Here is a 16,491-nt window from a genome sequence, read left to right as displayed (position 1 = left end):
TTGAATGGGATGCTGATGTAAAGGTGTTGGACAGAATACCGGTGATGGATGCAGCCATCCAGCTGGACATTATATGTTGGTGTTGGACTTCACAGCAAGCCGGAGCTACTCACCACCTCTTCAAAGCACATTGTTGCCTGTACTGTTTCTTTAAATGTGGCGGGCTGCCCTGTTGTTGCTGTGCTGGAAACCCCGTACTGACTCTGAAGGGACCCAAGATGGCTGAATACTCACGGGGGGGCAGTTAGCAATTATCTAAGCAAGACGTCGGGAATGAATGGCAAATAGCATTGTAATGTAAAGGGTAACCTTGACGGAACTACACGACTACAGTTTGTTTATTTGCATATTTTGGGAATGCACGGATACCAGTAAGGAGAGACTGGTCTCTCCGCGGCCCCGAGCCAGAACATGGCGGAACACTTGGGGACGAAATAGCAGCTAACGTTAGCCAGCTAGCGTATTATTGAGACACACAATTAGAAACGTTGGTCTAGGGCAAAACACGGACTTTGCGGTCCGCAAACATGAAACAATGTTATCGGTGTATGACCCTCGTCTCTTTCTTGTGAATTGTTGTTTAGCGTTGAATATGTTCCGCGTAGGCAGTTAGCGTACTAGCTAGCTAGTCAACTCGCTAGGTTTGCTAGCTAACGTAACTGGCTAACGTTGCGAGCTAGCGTAAAACTGTAACGTTACCGATAAGCAGACAGACAGTACCTGGAACCAGTGAACATAACCAGGCGGACTTATTCTGAATGTTCCCCTTTCAACTATCTGTAAAGACTGGGTAATGTTAGTCGGCTCTCCTTTTGTCGATTAATAAGCTAGCTAACGTCAGTGTCCTCCGCATTATGAATTAAGCTAGTGCTCGCTTGCTATAATGTTCAATAAGCTGATTTCGGTGGCGCGTTGCCTGTAGCCTGGGCGAGATAAGTTTTGAGGGACCTTGTCAGGATCATCAGATATTGTAGTTTTAACCACATAATAGATCTGGATACCCGTATGGTTCTACTTTTGAGCTGCTTCAAGTAACAGTTGGCCTGGTTGACCCTTAACGTAACGTACACCAGAACCGCATTGTAGTGGACAGGTGTAACAAGTGAATTGAAGTTGTCGCGGTACTAGGTGAAGTAGCCAGCCTGTAAACGCAAGGCTAAGGCCCGGGAGGGAAAAGCCGGTTACAACCACCTGCCAGGATGACGGACACTCGTCGCCGAGTTAAAGTTTATACCCTCAATGAGGACAGACAGTGGGACGACCGTGGGACCGGGCACGTCTCCTCGGGCTATGTGGAGCGATTGAAAGGCACGTCTCTACTGGTGCGAGCGGAGAGTGATGGTAAGTTAAAAGGAACAATATTCCCACATAATTGCTGTATTCAGGTTTTTACATTTCCCCAATAAGGTCTCTCCTAGTGTGTGTTCATTCGCCACTGACTTCTACAGCCACATATAAGAAGTTTGTACCGACCACAAATCTGTTAAGTCTTAGCGATGTACAGCTCCATTGAGACTGGATGAGGTAACTGTGAGAGCAGCTAGAGAGATATTGGTACATTTTCTGGTTTTGAGCAGTAATCACAGCAATGTAGCATATTTTGACAGAATGAATTCAGTCTCCTAGTCATTGTTAATGAAGTAGCTCCAGATTACTTCTTTAAGATAACACAAATGAGAGACTTTCTGTGGTTTCTAGTTCTGGTAGAGTTTATCAACACCGGCCAGAGAAATATCAAATTGGAAATTTTAATTGAGTATTATTCTCATTTGAGTCAACTTGTAGTTACTAGCCAATGCATCAGTAGCTCAGTAAGTAGTAGCCTAAATGTCAACAATGCCTGTCACACTTGCATAGCTGAGCAGCGGCCTCAGCTGGAAACATACACATACACCCTCACCGGTGTGCAGCAACAAATCTAACATACTCTCCTCATAAATATTAATTATTTAGGCCATAGCACTTTGTCCAAACTGGCTTAACTTCCACAACATCCATAGCCCTTCATAGGCTTGAGATGTGCAGCTAAATTTCTAACTACTCTCACTTTGCATTCAGCTCCTCTGCAACTTGATTTAGTGTCTTTATGAGAGTACATCGCCAACTATGTTTGAGGATGCCTTTGTTTGTCACTCTGCAGGTTCCCTACTGCTGGAGTCCAAAATCAACCCAAACACAGCCTACCAGAAACAACAGGTCAGTTCAAAGCATGCTGCAGTATATGTAGAGCATGGATTTGCTTCTTGTCTATTGATTGTAAATTGGTTGTGTTTGTTTGTTTTTTTCTACAGGACACATTGATAGTATGGTCAGAGGCTGAGAATTATGATCTGGCACTCAGCTTCCAGGAGAAGGCCGGCTGTGATGAAATCTGGGAGAAAATATGCCAGGTAACTGGACTTCTCTTTATGTGTGGGTGTGTGTTTGTCCAGCCGCCCATCTGTGCATGCGTTTGCTATCAAATGCATTTGGGTGTTCTTTTTTTTCGTTTTTGTAACTAGTCACTTCGTACATCACTCGCTCATGTATTTGTCTTGTTGGTCAGGTGCAGGGCAAAGACCCATCAGTGGACATCACCCAGGACGTGGTGGACGAGTCTGAGGAGGAGCGCTTTGACGACATGTCGTCACCGGGCCTGGAGCTGCCACCATGCGAGCTGAACCGCCTGGAGGACCTGGCCGAGCTAGTGGCGTCTTCACTCCCGTCGCCACTGCGGCGCGAGAAGCTGGCGCTGGCCGTGGAGAATGAGGGCTACATCCGCAAGCTCCTGGAGCTGTTCCGCGTGTGCGAGGATCTGGAGAACCGAGAGGGACTGCACCACCTTTACGAAATCGTTAAGGGCATCTTCCTGCTCAATCGTACCGCACTCTTTGAGGTCATGTTCTCCGAGGAGTGCATCATGGACGTCATTGGCTGTCTGGAGTTTGACCCCGCACTCCCGCAGCCGCGGCGCCACCGGGAGTTCCTCACTAAGACAGCCCGATTTAAGGAGGTGATCCCCATCTCTGACCCGGAGCTGCGTCAGAAAATCCACCAGACGTACCGGGTGCAGTACATCCAGGACATGGTGCTGCCCACGCCCTCTGTGTTTGAGGAAAACATGCTGTCCACCCTGCACTCCTTCATCTTCTTCAACAAGGTGGAGATTGTCGGCATGCTACAGGTGAGATGGACAGATATGTACATATACACACCTCACACAAGATGACGGTGTATTAGTCCAGGTTGTGTTTTAAAAAAAATAAAACCTATGTGTTCAGCTGCTTGCAATTCTTTGCATTTTCAATTTTCTACATTTGAGTAATTGTAGTGGCAGCCCAATAACAAAACAAATGTAAATAGGCCCAATACAAACAAGTGTTGTGGATATAAACAAATATTTCATGAAGTAGAAATACATACCCAGAGAATATTTTTTAGAATGGTGTTTATGCAATGTGGACTGGAAATTACAGTAATTGTAGGATTGTGCGAAGGTTTTATTTTTGGCTGATTGTGCTTTACTCTGAGTTCGTCTGCTAGTCTTTTATGGTCATGTGACCTTTGTTTTTGTACTGTGTCAACTCAGCAGTGTTTATGTATGGCCGTCTCCATGGAGATGGAGGAGTGTTGTGTAAATCAGTTATGCTGTGCTAGAGGAAAACTGAAACTGGCATGCTGTTGACTCTGGTACACTGCGCTATGTGAAGTTCTGAAGTCAAACACCACTGATATGAGCTGCTTCATTCCTCTTCCTCATGAGGTAGCCTTAGCAAACCATGACTCAAACCAGCTGCAGTGTTCCATTCATGTTAAGTAGCAGTTGATATGTTGGGACACAGACATTATTGGCCGATATTGGGTTTTCGGTATGTTACAAAGATAACGCACTAGTAAAATCCACACAAAATAGGATTTATTGCAGTTTTTAGTACTTAAGTTTGTTTTTAAACATTCTCTTTAATTTACACTACACCTTTGAGAACAATTTTAAATGACATAAGAGGAAATGTGTGATTTTTGAATTCTGGTCTGGAATTGGGTCTAGAGAAGTATTATAATAATGAATTATGTTGAGTAATACCAAAATCAGTCATTGGTAGAAATATTGGTGTTAATTTTCTTTCCTGGTTATTGGTATCTGACACAAACATCATTACTGATAGATTTGTGGAATGCACCACTTCATCTGACCCTAGATAAGCGTGAGGGTCAAGGGTAATTTTCCTCATCCTGTTCCTTTGACCGTCTACATCATCCTCACTCCCTCTTCCCTTTTGACGTCAGGATGATGAGAAGTTTCTGACGGACCTCTTTGCACAGCTCACTGATGAGGCCACAGACGACGACAAGAGACATGAACTGGTATGCCAAACCTTCATCAGAGATTGATGATTTGTCAGATAATGCTGTTATTTTCCCCCTTGTATCCAGCCTCATTGAGCTGTCCTTGTTACTTCCTTGTAGGTAAACTTCCTAAAGGAATTCTGTGCATTCTCACAAACATTACAACCTCAAAACAGAGACGCCTTCTTCAAGACGTTGTCAAACATGGGCATTCTTCCTGCACTAGAGGTCATACTGGTGAGTGTAGCCACTCTAACATGCTCCCATGGAAAGATTGTACAGTCGCTGTTAGGCATTAGTTTTTCTATTGCTTTTGCTGATTTTGAAAGTAGGGCTGCACAATGAAAGAATACTGTCTGCATAATTTATCGTTGTTAAAATGTGGTGGGTGGATGTGTGTATTTGATGAGTGTTAATGCTTAGAATTTGCTCTATTTAAAGAAAAGGTTGGCCAGGGATTCCGCACAGGAATGCCCTGTTTAGGAAGAAGACTTCCTCTGACTCAGACTAAGGTCTCTTGCAACTCAGTAGTGATTTTGACAAAAATGTAACCATGCAGCCCTAGTTTAAATGACAGATATGAAGGAGTTTAAGTCATTGGTCTGAAACTACAACTGCACCATGACTGTCATAACTGACATCTGTTTCTCAGGTATTTTCCAGTGCAGTTGTACCCTACTCCCTTTTCTATCATGTTCTAATGAACATTTTTTATTTGTTTTTAATCTTTTTATTTGTCAATGGCATCAATTATTTGATGTTTTATCACCATGCTGATTAATGCAAGAGGACAAATGACAAGAATAATGGTTCTGAAATAATGGGACAAATTAGCAAGGCAAATAAACCAAATTGAACAAAGGTGACTAGCATGTCTCCCCACAGCTAATCATGTTAACATGTAATTGCTCCCATCCCTATTTGTGATTTCTCACCTGTTTTTCACAACTTGCAGCTCCATTTGATTTCATTTTCTGAAAATTTTCTCCTTTCAATATATCGTAATAAATTCATTAGAGAAAAGAATATACAGAAACAGATAAAGCAGATATAACACATAAATAGCACTTTCGGTTGCCTATAAACATGCACATATGTTCAGATATGTATACATATTTTACATATAACACACGCCTTTGCACATACAGATATTTGTGAGTGTAATACCTGCTCCCCCACCCTCCCTCTTCCTGTCCACAACATACCCATAGAAGTACACTGAGAAGAAATTGTATTTGTATTTTTATTTTGTTTTAATATGGTGTGTGTTTATGAAACAGGGGATGGATGATGTGCAGGTGCGTGGGGCAGCCACAGATATCTTCTCCTATCTGGTGGAGTACAACCCCTCCATGGTACGAGAGTTCGTCATGCAGGAGTCTCAGCAGAATGATGACGTGAGTATACAAACCACATCAACTTTTTGGGAATTGTGTGATCTGCCCTCCCATTCATTTACATAATAACTGAAACCATATCTAGAATTTGGTGTAATTTGTCCATGCATCCAATATTCATTATTTTGCTACTGAAATGAAAGAATGACGTGCTGCATTATTGAAGTTGTTTTAGAGAGACAGATGTGCTGTTACTGACGTGTTTGTTTGTTTGTCGGTCTCCAGGACATCCTGCTGATCAACCTGATCATAGAACACATGATCTGTGACACAGACCCAGAGCTCGGTGGAGCGGTGCAGCTGATGGGCCTGCTACGGACTCTGGTGGACCCGGAGAACATGCTGGCTACGGCTAATGTGAGTTTGCATGCTACCCCAACACTCATCCATTCATACTGATAATGACATGACAGTGAGTATCCACTTCTGCTAGGGGTGCACAATAAAAAATTCAGTCAATTAAAATCAATAATCACTACTGCACAATCAGAACATGCTGTATTTTGTTTCTTAAATAAGTGTTTAAAACATTTTCCTGTTCATTGCTTGTGCCAAATCCCAGGCCTATAAATTGCATTTCAAAAATAAAATAAAAGTCTAAAAGATGAAAAATGTGAACGCTGCCTTGACATTTATCGCAATTCATGATATTCAGTTTTTTTATTGTTGCGATATAGTCTTGTTTTTGAACTGGTCATTCTTGAGAAGTACTCGATTGATGGTTTGACTTCATTCCTTTTCAGAAAACTGAGAAGACAGAGTTCCTGAGTTTCTTCTACAAGCACTGCATGCACGTCCTCTCGGCTCCACTATTGGCCAACACCACAGAAGAAAAACCCAGCAAAGGTATGTAATATCTGGGAGGTCTGTGTGCACGTGTGTGGGTTTTGAGAATATAACCTGTACAGTTTATGCACAAATATTTTATGTTTACACACTGTCGCTTACCCTCTTCCTCCTCATAGATGATTTTCAAACGTCCCAGTTGCTGGCATTGATTTTGGAGCTGCTGACATTCTGTGTTGAGCACCACACCTACCACATCAAGAACTACATCATTAATAAGGACATTCTCAGGAGGGTACTGGTGCTCACCGCCTCTCAGCACGCCTTCCTGGCACTATGTGAGTCACACCCAATCCTTAAGAAACCTTTATTTCTCACGGCCTCTCAGCTCAGTTAAAACCGTACTTGCCTTGCATTTTTGAAAGCATACTTCTGATGAAATTTAAGGACTTGTGAGCTCAATATAGCTTCCTTCCTCTCTGTGGCCTCAGGCGCCCTGCGCTTCATGCGAAGGATCATCGGTCTAAAGGATGAATTCTACAATCGCTACATCATGAGGAACTTCCTGTTTGAGCCAGTGGTCAAAGCCTTCCTCAACAACGGCTCGCGCTACAACCTCATGAACTCGGCCATCATTGAGATGTTTGAGTATGTCCGTGTGGTGAGTATTGCCTGCACATTGCCTGTGAAACTGCAAAACGTATGCTCGCTCATGCCAATTTTGGTCCTATTGGCCAGGGGTTAACACTAACGGAGTGGCACCAGAGTTTCACTCGACCTACAGATGAACTTATTTAGGAAAACCAAACACTATTTGCATATCCATTTCGATCATTTTTATAATTTAATAGATCAACAAAACTTGTCAGCATTCCAGAAAATATATCAAACGTGAAAGTGTTAAACCAGAACACTCAGAGGTGAAGATAATTACTAAACAGATTATATCTGTATCATCTTTGTCATCATTTCTTGATTTTTATCTTACCTACCTATTACCTATCTTGTCAATGTATGCATTCTTTTTTCTATCTTTTAAACCCTGTAGTGAACAAATGGCTAAAAAGTAAGCCCCAGCTGCCCTGTTTAGCCCCATTCTAGACAGCTGTCTACAATATCAAATCCTGTTTTGCAACTGACAATTCATAGCTTGCTAGAAGTCTGTGCCACTGCAGCAGGGAGCCAATATACACAACAACATTGGCCTGAGTCGAAGCTTAGCAACTAGCTAGATGGCTAACTTTCAATAGCTGTCAGCTGACTGTTACCTCCATATCAGCACACTGTCAGTCGAGGTAATAGTAGTTGCTCTTACATGTTATGGAAAATGTTTCTACTCGGTTAACTACAAGTAATTCTCTGTTTCTACAACACCTACGTGTCTGTAATCTGAGGCAAATCCCCACACATTGTTTCTTCATCACCTGCTGTGTTGTCGCACCTACGGGAACTTCTCAAGCCATAAATGACCTCTTTCTTTTCACCTCGTATGCCTCTTTAGAGGCAGACGGTTCACCATCAGGCTCTTGCTTGTTTGTGCTTGGCCTGGTTTAGGTGGTTGGAGGAACATAATTCCTCTATTCTGCTTTGCTCCTTGTTGTCTCCTAAATCTTCCGTTTTCTCACATTTTCTCTGTCACTCTTCTCAGAGCTGAGCAGCTTATCAAAGCTCACGCTATACAACTCAAAAGTTTTCAACCAATCACATCTTACACAGTGTGATAGTGGTGATGTACCACTTACTTTAGTGCATACACCACTACACATAGTCACACCTAGAGAACGTACGCCTAAATTCAAAGCAGAGTACTTGTTTCTTTGACCCAGCAGTTGTTGTTTTTTTTGTTGTTGTTTTTTCTCACTTGTCCATTTGGGCAAGTGACAAATATGTACTTGTCCGAATATTTTTTTTCCACTTGTCCCGGACAACGTTTTCATTTTATTGTGGAAGCCCATAGTTTTTTCCCCACTGTTCCCTAGAGTACCTGATTAAAAATGTATTATCATCCAGTCAGTGTCATCCACCTCCGATATGATCCAGTTTGTTTGAATACATATTTGTATAATTGATCAATGTTATGCTGGTTATCTATGGGAAGCTCTCAACCTGAATTGATTCTAATACAGCATTTTGATCGGATTCCATATAAGAATGCATGAATATGTATTATTATTATTATTATTATCTTAGGTTTTATTTGAATTTCAGACTAAATGCTATTTCAGAGGCTTTCCACTCTGCCAAGAAAATAATTCTGGGGGAAACACTGAATACTTGTCATCTTGTGGAATCGGCATTAAAACACATTTTTAAAATTTCGAAAAACAGGCCAAAATTTCGGCTAGCAGCAGCTGCAGTCCGAAAAATGAGTATCAGTATTGTCCTTCAGAAACCCATATAGATCAAACCTTGTTTAAAGTGGTTGATTCATGCTTAACTAGTTTGGTGTGATCTCCCCTCTCCATTTCCCCCTCTCTCCATACTTTATTCTTCCTCATCTTCTGTCTCTGCCTCTGTCCTAAACTCCCATACCTACCTGTCTTCCTCCCTTTCCATACTTTTTCCTTTGTTTTCTCCCATTACTGGGTCTCTACCCCTCCCCCTCCTCTCTCTCCCATTGCCCCCAGGAGGATGTGAAGTCTCTCACAGCTCATATAGTAGAGAACTACTGGAAGGCTCTGGAGGACGTGGATTATGTCCAGACCTTCAAGGGCCTAAAGCTGCGCTACGAACAGCAGCGAGAGAGGCAGGACAACCCCAAACTGGATAGGTGAGAAAGCAGATGCTGCAGCACTTTGTTACACTGTCACTATTTGTGATTGGATGGAGCGAGGTAATTATAGTGTGTGTGTGTGTGTCCCAGGGCAGTAGGTTCCACTGCACCTTGCTAACAAAAAAAGTAAATGGTAGGAACAATAAAGTCAGTGTGACATCCCCATGAGACAACTGGCATGTTAAGCTGGCAAAGTGACCAATATATTATAGCCTATGTATCATAATGTGTTTTTAGCAGTCCAGTGTATTCTGTCACAGTAGCTGGAAAGTTCTGTTTTATCAAGTGACCAATGTGTATTTGTCACATTTTTATGATATGACTATTTTATCTGTATCATTGGAAATTTAGTGGTTATTGAATCTCTTCAGTGTTTTTTTTGCCCATTTTATCCATGTTTTGGGCCAAAATATTCCTCCCTCGATACGTGCCATTTTGGTTTAATCTTCTACTGCCCTGCTGGCTAGAGCTGCTGCCATGGTGACACATTAAACAGAGCTTTTGTGTCCTACATGGTCAACACTGAATGGACTGAGAAGTCAGTATAATGTTACATTTTGTTTATAAGATATGCAAGCTTAGAGATAGTGAAGAATTGTTCCAGTTAAAAGTGCTGTAATTAAAAGTCGGATCCTCTGAATGTTGGCTTGCTAAAATAAAATGGCACCATCTGCTTGCTAGCCTACTACTATTGGCTGTGAGTTGTAACAACATAATTAGGATGTAAAAGATATTCACCATAGAAATTGGCATTCCTTAAAGCAGTTGTTGTTAACCATGTGCCAGCAGTGAAATCAGCTGCTGTAGTGTTTGGTTGTAATGAAAACCTGCAGACTTTTAGGTCACAATAGCACACAGTTGAGACAACCACTGTTTTAAACGAGGCCAGGCCAGTCCGGCCGGCCCAGGCTGCATGCATGTTGCCAAAAAACAATAGTCTTAAAGAAGTCGGTGTTGGCAGGCTTACTATTGAGCTGTAAATGCATTCAAAACTTGAGTGTCCTATTCAAGAAGGCAGTTTCTCTGTTGATATAATGGCTCTTGAATTAAAAGCTTAAAGCTATTGCTTTGTTTTGGGCAGACTACATAGGTCTGTATGGATTACTGAAAACCTGTTCTGGCCTATCAGGTTTTGCCTTTTTGTAGTCCACTGGAAAGGATTGCACAGTCAATTGTATATAATTGCATATTGTGATTTGTTTTCATGAAGAATAATCTTTTAATTTGGTCATATTAAGACCATCCAAATTCATTTAATTCAGAACCGTTACTGTATCAAATCAAACGTTCTGTTACAGGTTTCTTGATTAAACACAGTGAGTGATTTGACCAAACAGCAGTTGATTGCGCAGTGTACAGCTTTTTCATCTATGACTGTGACTAAAGCACACACAAGCATATCAGAAAGTGAAACTGAGCAGAGCAGGCTGCTTATGTTACACCTCTATTCTGTGAGGGTGCAAGTAAGGACAACAGTAAGACTCATGTTGATGTAGACCTTGTAGCTGCTGCTGTTGCAAATAATCATGATTGTCGTAGCCCCAGCCACCAGTGCACTATGTGTGGTTTGTCCATCCCTGAGTGTAGAGGACCTGTATGTGCACTCAAAGAGAACATGGTAAAATATTAGGTAGCATGAAGAAACATGACCAAGCATTACCTTATGAGCTCACTTGTGAATTGTGTAATACATGAGATTATTTTATCAAGCCCATGGGCATCATTACTGATAGTTTTACAACTTGTGGAAACATATTTTGATAAACTGTCCCATCTCATTCCATGAAGTGTAAAAGATTATATTCTCAGGACATACTGTGCCCAACCCATCTGTAATACACCATGCTACAAACGTAAGCCAATTCATCCTATATTCTAGACTATATGTTGATAATAAATGCCCCAACATAAGTTGCAGTAGTTAAATGTAGCACTCAGACATTGCACAGGTTGTCGTATTCGGTTTTCAAGAAGGCTGCTATTACCAAAGGATGTGGTAAGAGTTTGGAGTTGTCAATCCGAGCTTGCTAATGCAAATGAAGTGCATAACGCTACTGAAGAAGGTTCAAGCTGGTGAAAATCAGTGCTTGAAACAAAAAACAGAGCTAGCAGCACCATCCAAAGGAAAAATCATTTTGTTTGATATGTCAGAATCCATATATTTTGAGGATTGACCACTAACCTGTGCACGCTCTTCTCCAGCATGCGGTCCATCCTAAGGAACCACCGTTTCCGTCGTGATGCACGGACGCTGGAGGACGAGGAGGAGATGTGGTTCAACACGGATGAGGACGACCTTGAGGACGGCGAGGCAGTGGTTCCGCCCTCCGACAAGATGAAGAGTGAAGAAGATCTCATGGAACCTATCAGCAAGTTCATGGAGAGAAAGAAATGTACGTATGGGACAGCAGCTTGATCATCTCTTTAAGGATATCTGGGGGGGAATTGTGGGAGGGAATTTAATTCAGTGACTCTGTTCCCATCTCATGCCATAGTTACTGACTGATATTGGAGGAGTTTTGTTTCAAAATAATGGACATTACAAACTTGAAGAAACCACTGTGGGTAGCTCAGGTGCTTGGTTGACAAAATATCACTTTCACAGCCTGGAATCTCTGTTTTATACATAGTTAAATTATGAATGTTGGGGAATGTTTTTCTTTTTTTCCAAAATGAATACACATAAGGACTGGATAATGGGTAAATTTGTCTTTCAATAGATGTAAAGAACTTGGGGAATGGGGAGAATCACCATTTCCTGTCTTCCCCTCCCTCAGTGAAAGACACAGAGGACAAGGAAGTATTGGGGAAGTCAGGCTTGTCGGGCAGACAGAACCCCAGCTTCAAGCTCTCCTTCTCTGGCTCCACTAAAACCAGCCTGTCCAGCCCACCTTCCTCTGCCTCCTTGAACCCAGGCTCTCCTGGATCACCGGGATCTCCGGGCTCAGGGGCGCGAAACTCGCCCCCAACCACGGCCGTCACCACAAAGGTACCTGTCACCATAGTAATGGTAAAGAAGCAGGTGATTTACTTATTTTTTTATCTGAGACAGTCCGCTCGCCTTTTGTATTTTTTCCCACATCACTGTGTTAATCAAGAGGCAAGGAGTGAGATGCTTGTCTAGACGTGTGCGCTATCAAACGTCACAGCACCTGAGAAAATCATGTTGTACAAATCATGTCTGTTTTATGTTTCTGTCTTGAACAGTAGTTAAATACAACAATGCAAAAGTTCTATTGTGAAAATTTAGCTTTAACTATGTATCTTCACACTTGAGCTGTCAATTTTCACACAACTCCCACAATCCTTGTTGTGTATTAGGAATTGTCATCGCCACAAATGTGCTGTAGGATTGCACAGATCTTGTACTTGTTAATCTTTAGTGGGAAAGTAGAGAGGGAGACAGGAAAAAATGCTCTGGCTGGACACACAGGTTTCAAGTCAATTTTATTTAAAGTGCATTTACCAAAGACAACAATGTCACAATGCACTTTACAACAAAGAAAAAAAATCAGGTGATTAAAAACAAGAGAGAACTATACACAGTGTGAAGAAATTAAAGGGACATAACGGCAACAAACAAGATGTGAGGCGAGACAAAATACAGACAGAGACGGTGGTGTGGGACAGTGGGTTCCAGAGGTGGGGAACTTATTGTCTTGACCATCTCTGGGCACAGGGAGGGTGTTTTTATGTTGAAGATATATTCATCTTTTGTGATGGAGAGCTGAGTGCTTTGATGGAACTGTGCAGTGTAGGCAGCATAGGAAACTTTTGAAACAGAATGGGGCCGCTAAATGATGGTTGGCTGTGTGCTAAAGTGGCTGGTAGCATAGACTTACCAGCAACAGCGAGAATGTAGGGGTGTTAAGATATTGTTTGAAATGTTGCACTAAATTAGTCAGGTTGACTAGATTTGTGATCGGCGTGTCTTGTGTGCTCCAGGGCGGTTTGGTTGGACTGGTGGACTATCCTGACGATGATGAGGAGGAGGAAGAGGAGGACGGGGAGAGTAAAGAGGACCCTCTGCCACCTTCCAAGAAGTCCAAACTGAGCTCCAGTTAAGCATCAGTGTCTCAGCTCTTGCTCTGCTCGTCAGTTTCGACAGTTTCAGCGCGTAGACTTAACACAGGAATGATCAAACTTGTAAACAAAATGAATGAATGAAAGCCGCCCCTCGCCATCAGAGGGGGGGCCAAAAGAGGAGCGGACTGTGAATTGATTCGAAGCCTCCTCGGACTATCCCAATTTATACAAGTGCCAATCAGGAGACCAGGAGTGAAGAACCGACTGAAAAGCGAACGGACGAGTGAAAGTGAGGGGAAAAAAAGACGATACAGTTATCGCAGTCAGAGAATACGAGACAGATTGGAGTTTGGTAATTCAGCAACTGGAGGAAAAGACCACATACACAAACACGTACACGCAGACTGAAACCCCAAAGAGCTTGCGGGCTCGGACCATAACCCACTGCCCCCCCGCCCCCCCACTCAGGGAAGGACATCACAGCGACCCAGATGGGTCGGCCAATTCAGACCCAGAACCACCACTCACACCCCCCTCCCCTCCTCAGAATCCACCTTGCTCCCTCTGTTCCTTTCTCCCTCTTTTTTCCCTCCACTCTCTTTCTCTCTCTCCCTCTTTCTCTGTTGTTTTATGTTTTTTTTTTTTTAAGTTAGTTTATAGGACCAGACGGGAGGCAGCACGGGGCAAAATGCTGTCCTTGTTGTCGTTTGATGATGTCATCGGTGTTGTTGTCGTCGTTGCTCAGCGGACGTTCTTTCTCTAAAGAGAAAAAAGCCAGCAGTTTCTTCATTATTTTCTCTTTTGTTCTCTATTTGACTCTCTCCCTTTCTCCTGTTTTTGTAAACGACAACAAAAAAGACCTGCCTTTAAATGTTCAGGACGTTTTCAGTCGCACTTGAACAGGTTTTTAAAGACCTCAGTAGGTGAGCTAGTTTTACCCTTTTTTGCCCTTTGAAACTGCAGATTTTTTGGAAAATTTGTAATCCCGTCTTGATTAAAGATTGAGTGGAATTCTAGATGTGATCAATTTTGTCATATCTTCTCATTTTTTCTTTTACATGAGTGTACACTTAGTTGTTCAGAATATTTGGGACCATTAAAAATGATCTTTGCTGTAAGATGTCCTACTACCCTTTGTCCTGATAACTGACGTCCTTGCTGCACCTTACTGTTATACAGTATATTAGTCATGCGGTTTCCTTAGTTCTTGAAGAATTTTGACCCTGCATTTGTAGCACAGACGTCGCCATCAGCCGGGTGCAACATGGTTCCACACATTAGATTGGGCCATTTATCACCAAACTATGGAAATTATAGAATGGTGTGTCAAAGTCAACGGTATGAGATTAAACTAAGAATCCTCATTGGGTTATTATTCTTATTATATGAAATTTTTAAAGTACAGTTGTCCACCATTTGAACATTAATATTATCAGGAACTTGCTTGGACCAACTGATTGTGTGAAACTATGTAGAAACCAGCCTATGGCACGGTCTGTATGCTACAAATTAATGGTCAAACTTCTTTCTTGGACTAGGGCAAACACTTCTCCATTCTTCTTTCAAAGTTTATCTCACGAGAGTCTCTTAATTTAGGTTCTGTGAGACGTCAAGGGAATGCTGTCAAATTGTGAATAGCAAATTTAGTACTTAATACAGGTTTTTATAATTTCATTTTACTTTTTGAGTCGCTGTTCTCCTTCCTATCCACCAGGTGGCGCCCTTGGTCTACATATCAGCAAGAGAATTGCCTGTGCTCATGTTTCATCTGTACTTTGTATGTTTGGCATGGTATCATTATGGCAGAGCCTAAATTTACACTGTCAGAAAAGATCTATTTTGGTGTGCAATTGATGTTGCATCTTTTCTTACGTAACTTTACCACATTGCCCATAGTACTATCCTTCAAGTACTAGTATCTGTCCTTTGGCATTTCTTTATGCTGTGGAGAGAAAGTCAACCCTCTTCATCAGTGGGGTAGTTTGAGAGGCAGGTTGATGTGGTTGGCTTGAACTAAAATTACTTTGAAACGAAACAAAATTACATTAGTATGTATGACTGCTAGACCCCCTATGAACTAGTATCAAAGATCAGTTTCAATCCAAAACACATGTTTTTCCAGGTTGACTTGCTCAGTAATCTCGCTTCCTGGGGGAAAAACATCAAGATTGTGTAGAAACAAAAGGCCAGACTTAAAAGGGGGCTCATTTGTTATACAACTATTTTTGACATGGTTATTTTCTACATGTTGTGCAAATGTTTAACTTCTGATATTAAAATGGTTTTGGTTATAGTTACTGTTATTCAGTTTGACAAAGGGCAGCCAAATGACATATGCCTGCTAGCGCTGTTCCATACTTAAGTATCACAACTGCAAGTCTGTTTTGACTAGACAGCACTCTGGTAGGCCTAAGTGTTTTCCAATGACTGAAAATAGTTTATGAATAATGTCAGCACCTCCCAGCTTATGTGGTCACCTCAGTGGGTGTTTGAGTGCGACTCAAAAACAAACAGCATCGGGGCCACCAAGGAGTCACTGTGTTGTCCCTCCAACTGCATCGTGGCCTTCAAACATTGCTTATTAATTAAAACCCAACAGAAGAGGATCACTCACAGCTCAGCGTGCTACGAGAGCCGTCGCACAACGCCTATTAAGGCTCCCATTCACATGAAAGCCATCTCCAGACAACGGCGGCTTTTCAAGTGCAGCCCTCCCTGCCAGCCTCCGTTTGCTCCTCAGCAGGAGTGTGGCAGTGTGTGTGTGATCTCCCTCTCCTTGCCACTGGAGAGGCCAGCCTGCTCCTGGTGCCAACCGCTGCTCCACCAGAATGCCGGCTCCGCTCGCGGTGCCAAGACGCTCGCCCCGGCTCTGCCCGCCTGTGTGTCTGCCAGGCTGAAGAGTCCCCATCGGGGGCACTGCCGTCCAGCTTCCTGCTGGGCCAATGAAAAGCCTCTTTGACAGCTCTCTTGATTGGCACGGCTCCCTGAGCAATCCTCCCCTCTTTAACAGAGGGAAGCAGTCTGCCAGTTATCAACTCTCTCTGGATTGATCACATTAGGAATCCATGCAAATAAAACACCCTGCAAAGGTTCATAATGTAGTGCTGACAGGATAGTGCCGTGTTGGGACTAAGTTCATACATAAATACATATGTTCATGACAGATACAACCGCAATTGTGTA

At 42.4% G+C, this 16,491-nt stretch overlaps 1 protein-coding gene across 3 annotated transcripts; it reads left to right on the top strand.

The window, feature by feature from the left end:
- Positions 1-218: 218 nt before the first annotated feature.
- Positions 219-15,601, top strand: smek1 (SMEK homolog 1, suppressor of mek1 (Dictyostelium)). 3 transcript variants are annotated; one of them, XM_071920423.2, is made up of 15 exons: positions 219-1,341; positions 2,141-2,196; positions 2,292-2,390; positions 2,546-3,163; positions 4,267-4,344; positions 4,447-4,563; positions 5,607-5,723; positions 5,949-6,080; positions 6,467-6,569; positions 6,689-6,847; positions 7,001-7,170; positions 9,140-9,279; positions 11,485-11,675; positions 12,003-12,271; positions 13,228-15,601. In XM_071920423.2, the coding sequence occupies exons 1-15, from the start codon at positions 1,200-1,202 to the stop codon at positions 13,345-13,347; spliced, it is 2,511 nt and encodes an 836-aa protein (XP_071776524.1). In that variant the 5' UTR covers positions 219-1,199; the 3' UTR covers positions 13,348-15,601. The 3 variants fall into 3 exon arrangements, with proteins under 3 accessions (XP_071776524.1, XP_071776541.1, XP_071776516.1); XM_071920440.2 differs by having other exon boundaries at positions 9,137-9,279; positions 12,060-12,271; XM_071920415.2 differs by having other exon boundaries at positions 9,137-9,279.
- Positions 15,602-16,491: the final 890 nt, after the last annotated feature.

Source organism: Centroberyx gerrardi, chromosome 18, assembly GCF_048128805.1.
Source record: "Centroberyx gerrardi isolate f3 chromosome 18, fCenGer3.hap1.cur.20231027, whole genome shotgun sequence".
Taxonomy (NCBI): domain Eukaryota; kingdom Metazoa; phylum Chordata; class Actinopteri; order Beryciformes; family Berycidae; genus Centroberyx; species Centroberyx gerrardi.
This window is presented reverse-complemented; position numbering and strand designations above follow the sequence as displayed.